Source organism: Molothrus ater, chromosome 16 (assembly GCF_012460135.2).
Source record: "Molothrus ater isolate BHLD 08-10-18 breed brown headed cowbird chromosome 16, BPBGC_Mater_1.1, whole genome shotgun sequence".
Taxonomy (NCBI): domain Eukaryota; kingdom Metazoa; phylum Chordata; class Aves; order Passeriformes; family Icteridae; genus Molothrus; species Molothrus ater.
This window is the reverse complement of record NC_050493.2, coordinates 13466143-13479263: the sequence shown is the minus strand read 5'-3', so window position 1 is coordinate 13479263 and position 13121 is coordinate 13466143. Positions and strand designations below refer to the sequence as shown.

The 13121-nt window shown below is 54.3% G+C and overlaps 4 protein-coding genes across 6 annotated transcripts in view; 2 read left to right on the top strand and 2 right to left on the bottom strand.

Annotated features, from left to right (window-relative positions):
* RHBDF1 (rhomboid 5 homolog 1) overlaps window positions 1-8591 on the top strand; it is a 37080-nt gene extending 28489 nt beyond the window's left edge. For all 3 annotated transcript variants that reach the window (XM_036392122.2, XM_036392123.2, XM_036392124.2), the window contains 11 exons: window positions 37-288; window positions 1962-2073; window positions 2858-2932; window positions 3497-3658; window positions 3763-3863; window positions 4511-4574; window positions 5008-5102; window positions 6044-6119; window positions 6611-6711; window positions 6982-7135; window positions 7834-8591. In XM_036392122.2, the coding sequence (XP_036248015.1) occupies window positions 37-288; window positions 1962-2073; window positions 2858-2932; window positions 3497-3658; window positions 3763-3863; window positions 4511-4574; window positions 5008-5102; window positions 6044-6119; window positions 6611-6711; window positions 6982-7135; window positions 7834-8253 (1612 nt within the window). In that variant the 3' untranslated portion in view covers window positions 8254-8591. The remainder of the gene's footprint in view (window positions 1-36; window positions 289-1961; window positions 2074-2857; window positions 2933-3496; window positions 3659-3762; window positions 3864-4510; window positions 4575-5007; window positions 5103-6043; window positions 6120-6610; window positions 6712-6981; window positions 7136-7833) is intronic.
* Window positions 8592-8711: 120 nt separating this feature from the next.
* On the bottom strand, window positions 8712-11507 carry SNRNP25 (small nuclear ribonucleoprotein U11/U12 subunit 25). Its single transcript, XM_036392129.2, has 6 exons — window positions 11319-11507; window positions 11154-11244; window positions 10969-11074; window positions 10810-10884; window positions 9733-9795; window positions 8712-8908 (listed from the first exon to the last, which is right to left on the bottom strand). The coding sequence occupies exons 1-5, from the start codon at window positions 11442-11444 to the stop codon at window positions 9741-9743; spliced, it is 453 nt and encodes a 150-aa protein (XP_036248022.1). The 5' UTR covers window positions 11445-11507; the 3' UTR covers window positions 8712-8908; window positions 9733-9740.
* POLR3K (RNA polymerase III subunit K) lies at window positions 11397-12086 on the top strand. Its single transcript, XM_036392128.2, has 3 exons — window positions 11397-11590; window positions 11744-11831; window positions 11902-12086. The coding sequence occupies exons 1-3, from the start codon at window positions 11480-11482 to the stop codon at window positions 12027-12029; spliced, it is 327 nt and encodes a 108-aa protein (XP_036248021.1). The 5' UTR covers window positions 11397-11479; the 3' UTR covers window positions 12030-12086.
* A 391-nt stretch (window positions 12087-12477) lies between these two features.
* GTF3C1 (general transcription factor IIIC subunit 1) overlaps window positions 12478-13121 on the bottom strand; it is a 41397-nt gene continuing 40753 nt past the window's right edge. Inside the window, exon 37 of the mRNA XM_036392112.2 lies at window positions 12478-12847. Coding sequence (XP_036248005.1) covers window positions 12626-12847 — 222 coding nt within the window. The 3' untranslated portion in view covers window positions 12478-12625. The remainder of the gene's footprint in view (window positions 12848-13121) is intronic.

Genomic DNA, 13121 nt, shown 5'->3' with positions numbered 1-13121 from the left:
GGCTGGTCCCTACTCGTGTCCTGCTTTTGATTTCAGCCCCCTGGAGCGCGGCTGGAGGAAGCAGAAGGACGGGGCCCTGGCGCAGCCCAAGGTGCGCCTGCGGCAGGAGGTGGTGAGCGTGAGCCCGCAGCGGCGCGGGCAGCGCATCGCCGTGCCCGTCAGGAAGCTCTTTGCCAAGGAGAAGAGGCCCTACGGGCTGGGCATGGTGGGCAAGCTGACCAACAGGACGTACCGCAAGCGCATCGACAGCTACGTCAAACGGCAGATCGAGGACATGGATGACCACAGGTGAGAGCTGCGCTCATGGGGGTTCCCCGTTTTGGGGGTACCTGTGGGAGTGTTCCTCCCTCAGGGTCACCAAATGTGGTGGTGTTGGCAGGGAAGAGATGAGAATCTTGACTCCATGTTTCAGAAGGCTGATTTACTATTTTATGATATATATTAGATATATATCTCTATCTAGATATATAAAAGAAAATGATATATGAAGATATAGAAAAGAATATTTATGTATTTAGATATATAAAAGAAAATGATATGTTAAAATTATACTAAAAGAATAGAAGAAAGGATTTCATCAGAAGGCTAGCAAGGAAAGAAATGGAATGATAATAAAATCTTGTGACTGGGCAGAGAGTCCGGGACAGCTGGATTGTGATTGGCCATTAATTAAAAACAATCACATGAAACCAATCAAAGATGCACCTGTTGCATTCCACAGCAGCAGATCATTATTGTTTACATTTTGTTTCTGAGGCCTCTCAGCTTCTCAGGAGAAAAGATCCTAGCAAAAGGATTTTCCATAAAATATGTCTGTGACAGGTACCAGTCGTGGGTTTTTCTAGGTCTGGATTGAAAGCACTTGAGGCAGTAATTCGTGTTCAGACTCAGGTGTTTGTTATTTCTTATCAGTGAAACAGTCTCACTACTGTGAGTTGGGCAGCTTTCCATTAGAAGGCACAAAATGGCCAACAATCTCTTGTTCCAAGGTCTTTTAAGACTAAACTATCCAATTAAGAACTGACACCTGGATTATTTTCCCTTTTAACCCAATAACTGATCCCACAGAGCTGCAATGGCGACTTTTCTGCCCAATTACAAAATGCCACCCAAACCCATAAAGAAGAAGAAAGAAAAAGCATGAAGAAAAAAACCCAGGATGACACCCTGTGCTCTCCATCTTGCTTCCATCCACAACATACTAAAAATCCCAAAATTTCTCACCAAGTGATACACCTACGCAACTCTCTATAATCTATTGCATACTTTTGTGGATTCTAGTCAATCTTGAAGTCTAAGAAACTTTCTCCATGAATAAAAGTCAAAGTCAGTGCTCCCCTGGGGGTCAAGACACCCCAGAGCAAACAAAGAAATATTCCCAGTGCCCTGAGTTTCCACACCCATGAACTGCTGAGCGAGGGATTGCTGCTGGCCCTTGGGGACTCGGGGTGCTGCTGAGCCCCCCATCTTTGTCCCTTGGAGTGCAGAGCCAGCTGCAGCTGACAGCAGCATGTTTGTGTCCTCAGCCAGCAGTTTGGGACCTCACCCAGCTCCCCACGGTGTGTCTGTATCTCTGCTGCCTGGAGGGACTGCAGGTCTCTGTGCCACCACCAGTGTCCTGTGGTGAACAGCAGGGCTCAGCTGTCCCTGCCTCTCGTCATTCCAGATTATTCCAGAAACACAGCACAGTTCAGCATTGGGCTTTGATGTTCCCATGGATGTTTTCTTAGGAAGGGGTTGGTATCCAGGGTAGTAGGGGAGTCAGAGTAAACAGCTTCTGTCTTCAGCAAGACCTTAGGTCATTGCCTCTTGTCCTGAGCACTCCTAGGTGATCCTGGCTGTGTACCCCAGATTTTGGTGAGGTTTCTGGGGGAAAACAGCAGCTTTTCCCCTCTTTTCTGTTAGCAGATGTAATATGCCTGTGTTTCTGCCTCTGATCCTTTCCCCTTCCCTCCATGCAGGCCTTTCTTCACTTACTGGGTCACCTTTGTGCACTCCCTCATCACCATCCTCGCTGTGTGCATCTACGGCATCGCCCCTGTGGGGTTCTCCCAACATGAAACTGTTGATTCAGTAAGTGAATCCCCCTGACATGCCTGGAGTGAGTGAGTTTTAGCCCTCAGCTGTTGTGTCCCAGCTTGCTCCTTGCCTTCCTGGCTGGGTGCCTGCTGTCCAGCCTGGGGGCTGCCTGGAGGGTCTCTGGGAGCCCCCACACCCCCTTCTGTCCCTCCTGCAGCCACAGTGCTCCTGATGTCAGATCTTATCTGGCACAAAGCACTTCCAAACAGCTTGTTCCCCTCCTGGTGGAGACCAGAAGGATGATCAAGGCAGGGAAATACTTCAAACCTAAGCTAAGTTTTTGCTACAGTTGCAAGATTTTGCTTCTGCCCAGAGCAAAACTGACTTGTCTGACTTTGGGAGCTGATCTTGAAGCTGTTTGTAGCCTTCCCACACATTGTTAAAGCTTTCTGGGGTACAGATATCCCTACAGCCATGTCCTTGCTCCATGCAGGAGATGCCTGGGGAACTTCTCAGCTGCATATCTGACAGCTTTCAGAGCACCTGGGCCTGCACTGCCTGTGGGTGCTGCTTGTGCTGCTCAGCTCTGTGGGGCTTTGTGCAGGCTCAGGCCACTCCAAGAGCTCCAGGCCCCGGGATTTCTTGAAAGTTGAAGTAGCCAGAGATGGACATTTGAAATGAAACCTTAATATGAAGGTGCCCACACCTTGATGGGGGTTTATATGTGATCCTGCAAAAAAACAGATGGAGGGAGTTGTGGGCTCTGTCTTTGGCTGTGGGGATTCCTGTTCATCCTGGGGGCTGGAGCTCACAGGGCTCTTGCTTTCTCTCCTTGTAGGTCTTGAGAAACAGAGGGGTTTATGAAAATGTCAAATATGTTCAGCAGGAAAACTTCTGGATCGGCCCCAGCTCAGTGAGTGCTGTTGGTGGGACTGTTAGTGGTGGGTGGGGACTGTGCTGCAGCTGTGCCACCCCATGGACCAGAGCCCTCTGCTGCATGGAGCTCAGGGATCTGCTGGCACTGTCAGGGAGCAGCAGTGCTCCCAGCCCCAACTACCCTGCAGAATGGGGTGCCTGGAGGTTGGGATGGACCTTGGCTTTCCTGCTTTGCACCCTGTTCCTACAAAGGCAAGCATGGATTTAGAAAAAATGCAGGAGTTGTGTGGTGTGTGACAGCTTTCCTGGGATGCCATTCCCCTGGGAAACACAAAAATGAAGAGGAAACATCACAAAGTTTTCTTTCCCAGCCATAGTGCTGGCCTTTCTGGGGCTATGGGCAGAGAAATCCCTGAGCTTTTGTTCTGGACCTGTCTCCAAAGCAAATATGGAGAATGTGCATGGTGTGTGTTGGGCTTCATCATGCAGGACTTGTCCCTGGCCCTTGGGTCTGGATAGGGCTACCCCTAGCAGCTCCCCCAGCCTGCTCTGCCCAGGCAGTGATTGCCTTGGCTGAGCTGAGTGTTTCCATCTCTGCCAGGAGGCCCTGATCCACCTGGGGGCCAAGTTCTCTCCGTGCATGAGGCAGGACCAGCAGGTGCACAGCTTCATCAGCGCCAAGCGCGAGAAGGAGAAGCACTCGGCGTGCTGCGTGCGCAACGACAAGTCAGGCTGCGTGCAGACCTCGGAGGAGGAGTGCTCAGTGAGTGCCATGGCCTGCTCCTGCCAGCCCTGCAGCCTCAGGGCCACTTCTGCTGATGCTTCTTCCCCTGGGCTTCATGGTGACACCTCTCCTCTCTCCTGCAGTCCACGCTGGCCGTGTGGGTGAAGTGGCCCCATCACCCCAGCACGCCGATGCTGGCAGGGAACAAGAGGCAGTTTGGCTCTGTTTGTCATCAGGACCCCAGGTAGGTCCTGCCTGGCCCTGCTGCCATCCTCAGGGGGACAGGGCTGCTCTACAGTCAGTCCCAGGCCAGTGGATTGCTGGATGAGGCAGCAGCAGCTCTGGAGGGGTTGGGGTAGTGATGTCCCTGCACTGCAGGGGAGGCTGATGCAGGGTGTGATCATATTTCTGCTCTCCCCTGCTCTCTGGTGTGGGCTGCTCACCTGAACAGAAACTTGTTGTGAGCTGTGGGTGCCTTCCTCAACCCCCTCTCTGTCTCACCTGCTTCCTGCACAGCTCCTTGCTTGGGGGGCAGCAGTCCTGAGCCTAGCACACCTCTGTCCAGGAGCCCAGCCAGCTGCTGGCTGCCCTGGCACAGTCACTGTTGGCTCATGTAGAGCTGAAACCAGCTCAATTCCTGCCCTTGGGGTGTGTCCACCTGGAAGGGATCCAGTTTGTTGCTGGGCAGCTGTGTGCTCTCTGCCTTTGTGATCTCTGCTGGAAGGAGGCTGAGGCTTTGACCAGCATGGCCTTGGCTGATCTGGTCTGGTGTGTCAGTGTCACCACCCAGGGACACGGGGAGCTGTGGAATGGGCACAGGCAGAGTGTGGAAATCCTAGCTGGTGCTGGGGAAAGGTATTTCTCAGGCTGATGTGTGCTTTGTTGCTGCAGGGTGTGTGAGCAGCCAGCCTCGATGGAGCCCCACGAGTGGCCAGATGACATCACCAAGTGGCCGGTGAGCATGGCCAGAGGGACAGTGTGCCATGGGCAGCTGCCATGTGGCATTTGCATCCCACTGTGCACAGCCTCAGCTGTGCTGCTGGGAGGGCAGGGCCTCTGGTGCAGCTTCTGCTGCTTGTCACAAACACCAGCTCAGGGCAGCCGTGCTCTGCCCAGCCACGGCTCAAAGCCCTCCAACAACAGAAGTTGTCCTGTGCCAGCTAAAGCCCTGGATCCTGTCAGGGTGACAGAGAGATGGAAACCAGCTCAGCCTCGGGCTGGAGAGGAGGTGTCAGCTGATGCTCAGGCAGATGGAGTATCAGGCACCATCCTGCTGTCAGAGGGAGCTGTGTCTGGGATCTGGCTTCTTCCCAAGGGGCTGGTTTGATTTTACCCAGCCAGCAAGCAAAGCTGTGGCTGTCTGACTGCAACCTGTTGTTGTTTTCCAGATCTGCACAAAAAACAGTGCTGGGAATTACACCAACCACCTCCACATGGACTGTGTGATTACAGGCCGGCCCTGCTGCATTGGGACCAAGGGAAGGTAGTGAGTTTTACCTGTATGGAGGGGCTGGGTGTTGGGGTGAGACACGGGGCCTTTTCAGCTTGTAGACACAGCCATTGTCCTCCTTGTCCTTTCCACACACAGCCCAGAGCCCTGCTGGGAAGGGGAGTTGGACAGAGCCATGACAGGACTCCCAGGTGGAGCAGGAGTCTGGGATGAGCAGGAGTTAACAGCCAGCCTGAGGCTGGCACAGCAGGGTATCTCACTCAGCTGCTCCTGCAGTATGGAGGGATTTGGATACCAGTTTGGAGGGATTTGGGTACCAGTTTGGAGGGATTGAACCATTCTGCTGGGGAGTCCTGCACTTTTCCTTAGGAATGGCCAGCTTGTTCCTGACAGGCTCCATTGTCCCCAGCCTGCAGTCCATGGGCTCTCAAAGGAGATGCCAGGAAATGGCCCACTCTGAGTTTGCAAAAGAGGAAGATGCTGTTTTTCTCATGTTATCCCTGAGCTTGATTACTAACCCAGTGCTTGGGCTTGGCTTTCCCTGCTAGGGAGAAAAATGTGTGTTGCCCCAAGGAGTTTCTCTGTCCCTGAAGGTCATGACCAGGACACTCTTGACATAGCCCCCCTTCCCCTCTGCCAGCTGCAGAGGCACAGCACTCCCCCAGTCTGAGACACAGCTTCCCCAGGCTCTGGTGGCTCTTCCTGGCTCTAAACAGCAGCTTTAGGATCTGCCTTGGAGCCATGGCATGCAGGTCTGTGGAGCTTTCCTGGAGGAGAGAAGCAGGAAGGATGTGTGGAGAGGCACTGGGATCAAATGGGAATGTGTTTGTGCCTTTGCTGTGGCACTGCAGCATGTCAGGGGCAGCTGAAGGCATCAGTTCTCATGGATGGGATGGGAAAAGGAGAGAGGGTGGCCTGGGAGGGCACTGGAATGATCCATTGTGCTTTCCATGTGTGACTTGTGCCTCCTGCAGGTGTGAAATTACCTCTAGGGAGTATTGTGAATTCATGAGGGGCTATTTCCATGAGGAGGCAACGCTCTGCTCTCAGGTAAGGGTGCACCTGGGGGCTTCTGTGGCTGCCCTCCTCCCTCCAGGTGCCCTCAGCAGCTTGGCAGGATCTGGGGTGGCAGTGCTGCAGATTAGGTGGGAGTCCTGTGCCCTGTCCCACCCTGAGCCTGGAGGAAGCTGCTGCTCCTGGCTGGAGTGGCAGAGGTGGCTGCATCTGTCCCCATTTGGGGGCCAGTTTGGGACTTGGGCTGGCAGCTGTGAAAGGCCAGCATGGGACCACTGTGACAGCAGTGGGAGAAGGACCCACAGTCTGCTGTGTGGGCAAGCAGATGCCTCAGCTCTGGGTGCTGGGGTGAAAAATGAGGGCTTAAAGCTGCCACAGGGAAGGGATGAGGTTGTGTAAATTCGTGTTGAGACAAGGCCTGGGACTTGGCTCAAAGAGAAGTGGGAGGGGAGCCCCTCTTGCAGAGCTATCTGCAGTGTGTCCTGGGCTTGGAGAAGGACCCCTCTCCACACCCATTTCTGCCCTAGGTGCACTGCATGGATGATGTCTGTGGGCTCCTTCCTTTCCTCAATCCAGAAGTCCCTGACCAGTTCTACCGCCTCTGGCTCTCGCTTTTCCTCCACGCTGGGTAAGCAGAGGTGTAAAACTTCCACCATGGGGGTGGGGGCACCCTCAGCCTGGGGATTGCTGTGAGGGTTGTGGCTGTCCCTCGTGGGGACACAGGGATCTGAGCTGTGCTCTCTGCCAAGGTTTGCCATCCTGTGTTTGTTGGGAGGGATTAGCAGCATGGCTAAGGCCAGAGCAGGAACTCTGAGCAAGGCTGGGGACAGAACACCAGCACAGCACAGGGGGGACTTCAGTGGCTGCTGCTTCAGCTCCTGTACTCTGCACTTGGCAGGATCCTGCACTGCCTGGTTTCAGTCTGTTTCCAAATGACGATCCTGCGGGACCTAGAGAAGCTGGCAGGGTGGCACCGCATCTCCATCATCTACCTGCTCAGTGGCATCACTGGGAACCTTGCCAGTGCAATATTTCTACCCTACAGAGCAGAGGTGGGTCTCCTGCAGCCCCCCCAGGGTCCTGGTAACTTGCCCTGAGCACAACCCTTCTCTACATGCCTGTGCCCCTGTGGCTGAGGCAGAGCCACCAGAGCTGGGCTCAGCACTGCAGCCTTGGCACTTGCAGCTCGAGGATGGCACCACACCATCATTTACTGCTGAGCAGCACCATCCCCTGAGGCACCAGGGGCTTTCCATGTCACTGCCTGGGCTGGCTGCAGGAAAAAGGCATAACATAACAGATGGGGGATTGTCCAGCCATGGGGTGAGAGAGGCCCCAGGCAGGCTCAGAATCAAGTGTGGTGTCACACACCCTCCACCTGAGAGTGGCAAAGAGCAGAGCTCCCCGTGCCCACAGGAGACTGCAGGGCTGGAGCTGCAGGAGCCTTCCAGCTCCTTCCATAAGGAAAACCTTCATGGTGGGTGGGGGGAGCCAGGAGACTGCCTTCAAAGGCTTCTCCCCTCTGGAAACTTGAACCAGATCTGCCCTCTGTAGTCTGTTCTGGCCTCACACCTTAATCCTAAATCTAACCAGGCCCCTTTACTCCTGGCATCTGGATGAAGTTGCAAGTCTCTTTGTCAAGAACCACTGAACAGGATTTGAGTAAGAAGTAACTAATTCCTGGAGCTGGCTGCAGAGGCCAGGCAGGTGGCATGAGCCTGACATTATCTGTAATGCTCTTCTTCTGCAGGTTGGCCCTGCAGGATCCCAGTTTGGAATTCTGGCCTGTCTCTTTGTGGAGCTCTTCCAGAGTTGGCAAATCCTGGCACGCCCATGGAGGGCTTTCTTCAAGCTGCTGGCTGTGGTGCTCTTTCTTTTTGCCTTTGGCCTCCTGCCTTGGATTGATAATTTCGCTCACATTTCAGGATTTATCAGTGGTTTCTTCCTCTCCTTTGCCTTCCTGCCCTACATTAGCTTTGGGAAGTTTGATTTATATAGGAAACGATGCCAAATTATAGTTTTCCAGCTCATCTTCATTGCACTCTTCTCAGGACTGGTGATTCTGTTCTATTTCTACCCCATCAAGTGCGAGTGGTGCGAGTTCCTCACTTGTATACCCTTCACAGACAAATTCTGCGAGAAATACGACCTGGATGCACAGCTCCACTGACAGCAAAGACTGGCTTCTCGAGCAGGCCCTGGAGATGGACTGTCTTTGCATTTGCTGTGCCAGTTCCATGGGGACAAAGCCTCTAATCCAATGACACTTCTAACCCTGCCCGTGGTTAATTTAAACTGTCTCCTTAGCACTTGGCAGGCATGGTTTGCCTTATCTCAGAAGACTCTGAAAAACAGAACGTTTGTGCCTTGTTCAATTGTATTGAACCTTTTCTGCTGCCATTATTTTTATTACACTAGTTTCAATACTACATTTTTAACCAGAGTTGTTTACTACTGCTAAGGTGGTGATTAAACGGTGAGGTAGCGTTTTAGCTACTGTGAATTGTTCTGAGTAGTCTGTGCCTACCTTTGTTACTCAATCTCACTGCTGCTGTTTCATGTACCCTGTGGAGCACCCAGACCAGCCACATACACATCTGCAGCTGGAAATAAGGGCCTGAAAAAGCCTTAGAAAACTAGAGGGTCTCTTTAATCCCTGGAATCCACATATAGCTCAGAGGCAAACACCACAAACAGCAACTGTAAAAAACGTGAGAATGTCCAGTCAATGGAGTTTGTTCCTCTTGGAAGTGTGACAGCCTTTTCCTCCAGGATGATGCTGAATCCACAGTCTGGTCTTGGTAGGGCTGGATTCTCTGCTCTCTCTGTTTAAGGAAGAAATATTTGTCAGTGACAATAATGACTGCATGCTGGGCTTTTCTCACCATGCTGCTATGATGGTCCAGGAGGGACCAGCCAGTGCCAGAGGTGACTGCTGGTCCCAGGCACCCAGGAGCAGGTGGCTGTTGTTAGGGCACACATTTTATTACACTGGATCTTGAAAATATGGCAGTGTTGAAAGAAGAATAAAATGTAACTGTGGTCCAAAAGAATGGTTTTTAACCCAGCTACCTGGAGCAGCAAAACAACACAAGGCTGTGGACAAGCTGCTCTTACCTCTGTTCTTCAGCCACTGTGACCGTTTCTAAAAGCACAATTTAAAACTTACTAAGCCAGAAAGTCTTGGCCACATCTTGTGTTTGTGTGCACAACTTTCTCAAAATAGCAGTGTTAATACCAGAATTATGTCTGCATGAATTAGAAACCCAGCCATGCTCCTGACAATGATTTCCAGACATTTAAAAAGCTTAAAAGAAAGCAAGGTCCTGGAAGCAATCACAGCAGCAAAGGAACACTGTGCTTAATGAGTCTCAAGACAATGTAGAAGCAGATTGAGAGTCTAAACATAGAGTCAGCTATTCCTGCTGCTGCTCCTAGTGTGTGTTACCTGAAGTAGCTGAATTATCATTCCCTGCCCCAGAGGAGCATAAACAACACTACCAGGATCTGGAAACAGGCACCAGCCCCGTGCAGACATTGAGAGATATTCTGCCAGCCAGCAGACAGCAGCAGCATCAGCTCTGAGCCTCAACACCATGGCCTGGGAAGATGAGGAGCAGGGAGCTCTCAGTGGACATTCAGGACTTACCCCACAGGTTACTTGCGAAGCTTCTTTATGAAGCTGACCTCGTCCCGGTTCCTGATGCCATACCTGAACACAGAGTTAGCCTGTTAAATGCCAGCTTCCCAGGAAAAACCACCTGGGAAACCCCACAGCTTCATCTTTCCCAGGGACAGAGGGACTCCTTCCATCCCATGCTCTGCTCTACTAGAGGACACATTAAAATTCTCACTTGTGTATCTGGGATGTGCTGCCAGCACTGAAGGAGCTGCTCATCTACCTTTAACAATCCCTTAAATGCAACATCTGTCACCCAGGCTCACTCTTCCAAGGACGGCTTTGATTTGGGCTGTCTTGCTGAATTTTTAGTACTTAGACCACTTTTTCTCGCTGGTCTGCAATAGGCTGGCAGACCCAGCACTGCAGGGAAGTGCTTCATCCCACCTCACCTCAAGAATGGGCAAGGAAACATGGGAGTCACCTCTCAGTGTTGTTACCAGACAGTCTGAGAGGTGGCTGAGCAGCCCCAAAGATCAACACACGTCCTTGGGTTTCCTCTTGGCTTGGCATTCTTCATAAAATCACACAATGTTATGGGGTTGGAATGGACCTTACAGATCATCCAGTCCCAACACCCCTGCCATGGACAGGACACCTCTCACTAGGCCAAGTTCCTCAAAGCCTTATCTAACCTGGCTTTGGCCACTGCCAGGGCTGGGGCATCCACAACCTCCCTGGGCAACTTGTCCAGTTCCTGTTCCCTGCTCTTTCCTATCCTACATCAGTATTGGTGTGGAACTGAGTAACTGTAACCATTCTGCAGGAGTTTGGCTGGGATGGACCAGGGTTCTGTGGGGTGCTCTGAACTGGCTGAACCCAGTACAGGATGGTGCTGGCTGAGGATGAGGAACCTCCCAAGGCCAGCCCGTCCTGCAGAGAGCCTCTGAGTCTGCCTGTCCCACTTCTGTGGGCAGTGCTGTCCCTCCTCCCAGCCGATGTCCAGCACAGGACCCCGATCCAGGGCACAACCTCGCAGCTCAGCCCTGCCCCTGGGGATGCTGCGTGGGCTCCTCTCAGCCCCCCAGCGCTGACTCGGTTACTCACTCCCTCAGCTTCTTCCTGTCATCCGCCAGCTTCTCTCCATTGAAGGTGAGGTGGTACGTCCTCCATATGTACTTCCTGCGGGAAAAACACTCAGGGGCAGCCGCGGGAGCGGGGCCGGGCTGGGATGCGCTCCCTTGCCGCCCGCCCGGCCCCGCTCACCAGCTGAGGTGCTGGACACCGCCCTGCCGGGCCTGTCTCAGCTGGATGTGCCGCCGCAGCGCCTTCTTCAGCTCCAGCACCGAGGCGTTCTGCACCACCACCACGGCTGCGGGCGGGGGAGAGCCGGGTCAGGCCCGCCGCGCCCCGGCCCCCGCCCGGCCCGGCCCGCCCGGCCCCGCACGCACGCACGGTCTCGCCGTCCGCCTTGCACACCCGCACCGTCATGGCCTGCCCGTACTCCAGGGCCACCTGCGAGCCGATCTCCTCCGCCGTCACCTGCGGGCGAGCGACACGGCCGTGAGCGCAGCCCCGCCAGCCCGGCCCGGCCCGGCCCCGCGCCCCGGGCCCACCTGCGGAGGGAGGTCGCAGAGCAGCGGGTCCTGCACCAGCCGCGCCAGCGCCGCCTGGAACAGCTCCAGCACCTCGGCGTGCGCCAGCTCCTCCGCCGGCTCCTCCGCCGGCTCCTCCGCCGCCATCGCCGGAAGGGGCGGGCGGCGCGGCGGAACCGGCGATGCTGCTCTTCTGTCCGGCCTGCGGGAACGTGCTGGTGGCCGAGGAGGGGCCGCGCTGCCACCGCTTCGCCTGCACCACCTGTCCCTACGTGCGCAACGTCACGCGGAAGGTACCGGGGCGCGGGGGCCGTGGGGCCGGCCCGGGGCGGGGGGCCCGGGGCCGTGTGCCCGGGGCCCGGGGCGGGGGGCCCGGGGCCGTGTGTCCGGGGCCCGGGGCCGTGTGCCCGGGGCCCGCTGAGCCGCCCCCGCTGCCGGGCCCGCAGGTGACGAGCAGGAAGTACCCGCGGCTGAAGGAGGTGGACGATGTGCTGGGCGGCGCCGCGGCCTGGGAGAACGTGGACTCCACGGCAGGTAGGGCCGGGCCGCGGGGCCGCGCGGGGCTCGCCGGGCCCTGCCGGCCCCTCACGGCGCTTTCCCGCAGAGCCGTGCCCCAAGTGCGAGCACCCCCGCGCCTACTTCATGCAGATCCAGACGCGCTCGGCCGACGAGCCCATGACCACCTTCTACAAGTGCTGCAACCCGCAGTGCGGGCACCGCTGGCGGGACTGAGGGGAGCGGGGATCGCAATTTTTGCTGCTCTTGCAATAAACGCGGCACTACGGGCAAGCAGGCGGCTCTGCGTGGTTGCTTTGGGCCTGGCAGGGAGGGGAAGCAGGCTCAGGCTCCAGCAGGGTGCTGTGCCCCCGGGGGCCCGTCATGCACACGGGGCAGGGGTGATAAGGTCGTGCCCTGCACACCGAAACACCCGTGCTGAAAATACAGACAGGCCTGAAGGTAACCGAGCTGAAGCACGGTGAGGAAACCCCAGCCCTGAGCACAGCACAGAAGGCAAAGCAGAGGTGAAGTGTTACCACTGTGGCCTTACACAGAACCAAAAATTAAAAAAGGGGCTTTGCTGTGACCTGTGAAAACCCCGTCAGTTAAAGCAGGAACTACAAACTACACACTGCAACTAGTTACTGATAAAAGGAGAATGTGCTTCCGGTAGGATCACAGGTAGTTTTCACATCAAGCTTTATTCTTAGTTTACATACATTCAGAAGTAAAAATAATAAATAATAAAAACATGATGGAGCGCAAATTGTAACATTTAATCTCCATGAACACTCCCTCCCACAGGCTAAGCCAATTTCCTATGACCCCTTCTATCCAGGGATAATCTGCACCCATTTATTCCAATTCATGTCGCAGGGGAACACTCGCCCCAGCCTGAGAGTACAGTCTATTGTAGGCTCGTAGTAGATGGTTGGGCTTTCACTCAGTTTTGGATTCTGGAGTTGTTCATCCACAACTGGCTGAGAAAAAAGTGACACTGGGGATGGCTTTTTCATGTAGAATCGTCTGATGCAACCAAGAGTTTCCAGACCCTGCAAAAAAAATTCACATACTTTAATATGCTATGAATGCTGCTCTAGCTACAGTCTTCTCAGAAATGTTGGACAATTTATACCAGAAGTGGCTTCACTTGAGCCCCTGAAGAGCCCATGGTTACAACACAGAGGTAAAAAGAATAAACACCTTAATAAAAGCATGCAAGCTGTGGCTATAGCTGGATCTATCTAGTTAGTTTCAAGCACAGTGATTGATACATGGTTACTGACACAGAAGGTGCTCAGCAACAGATGTCAACATTTAGGACCA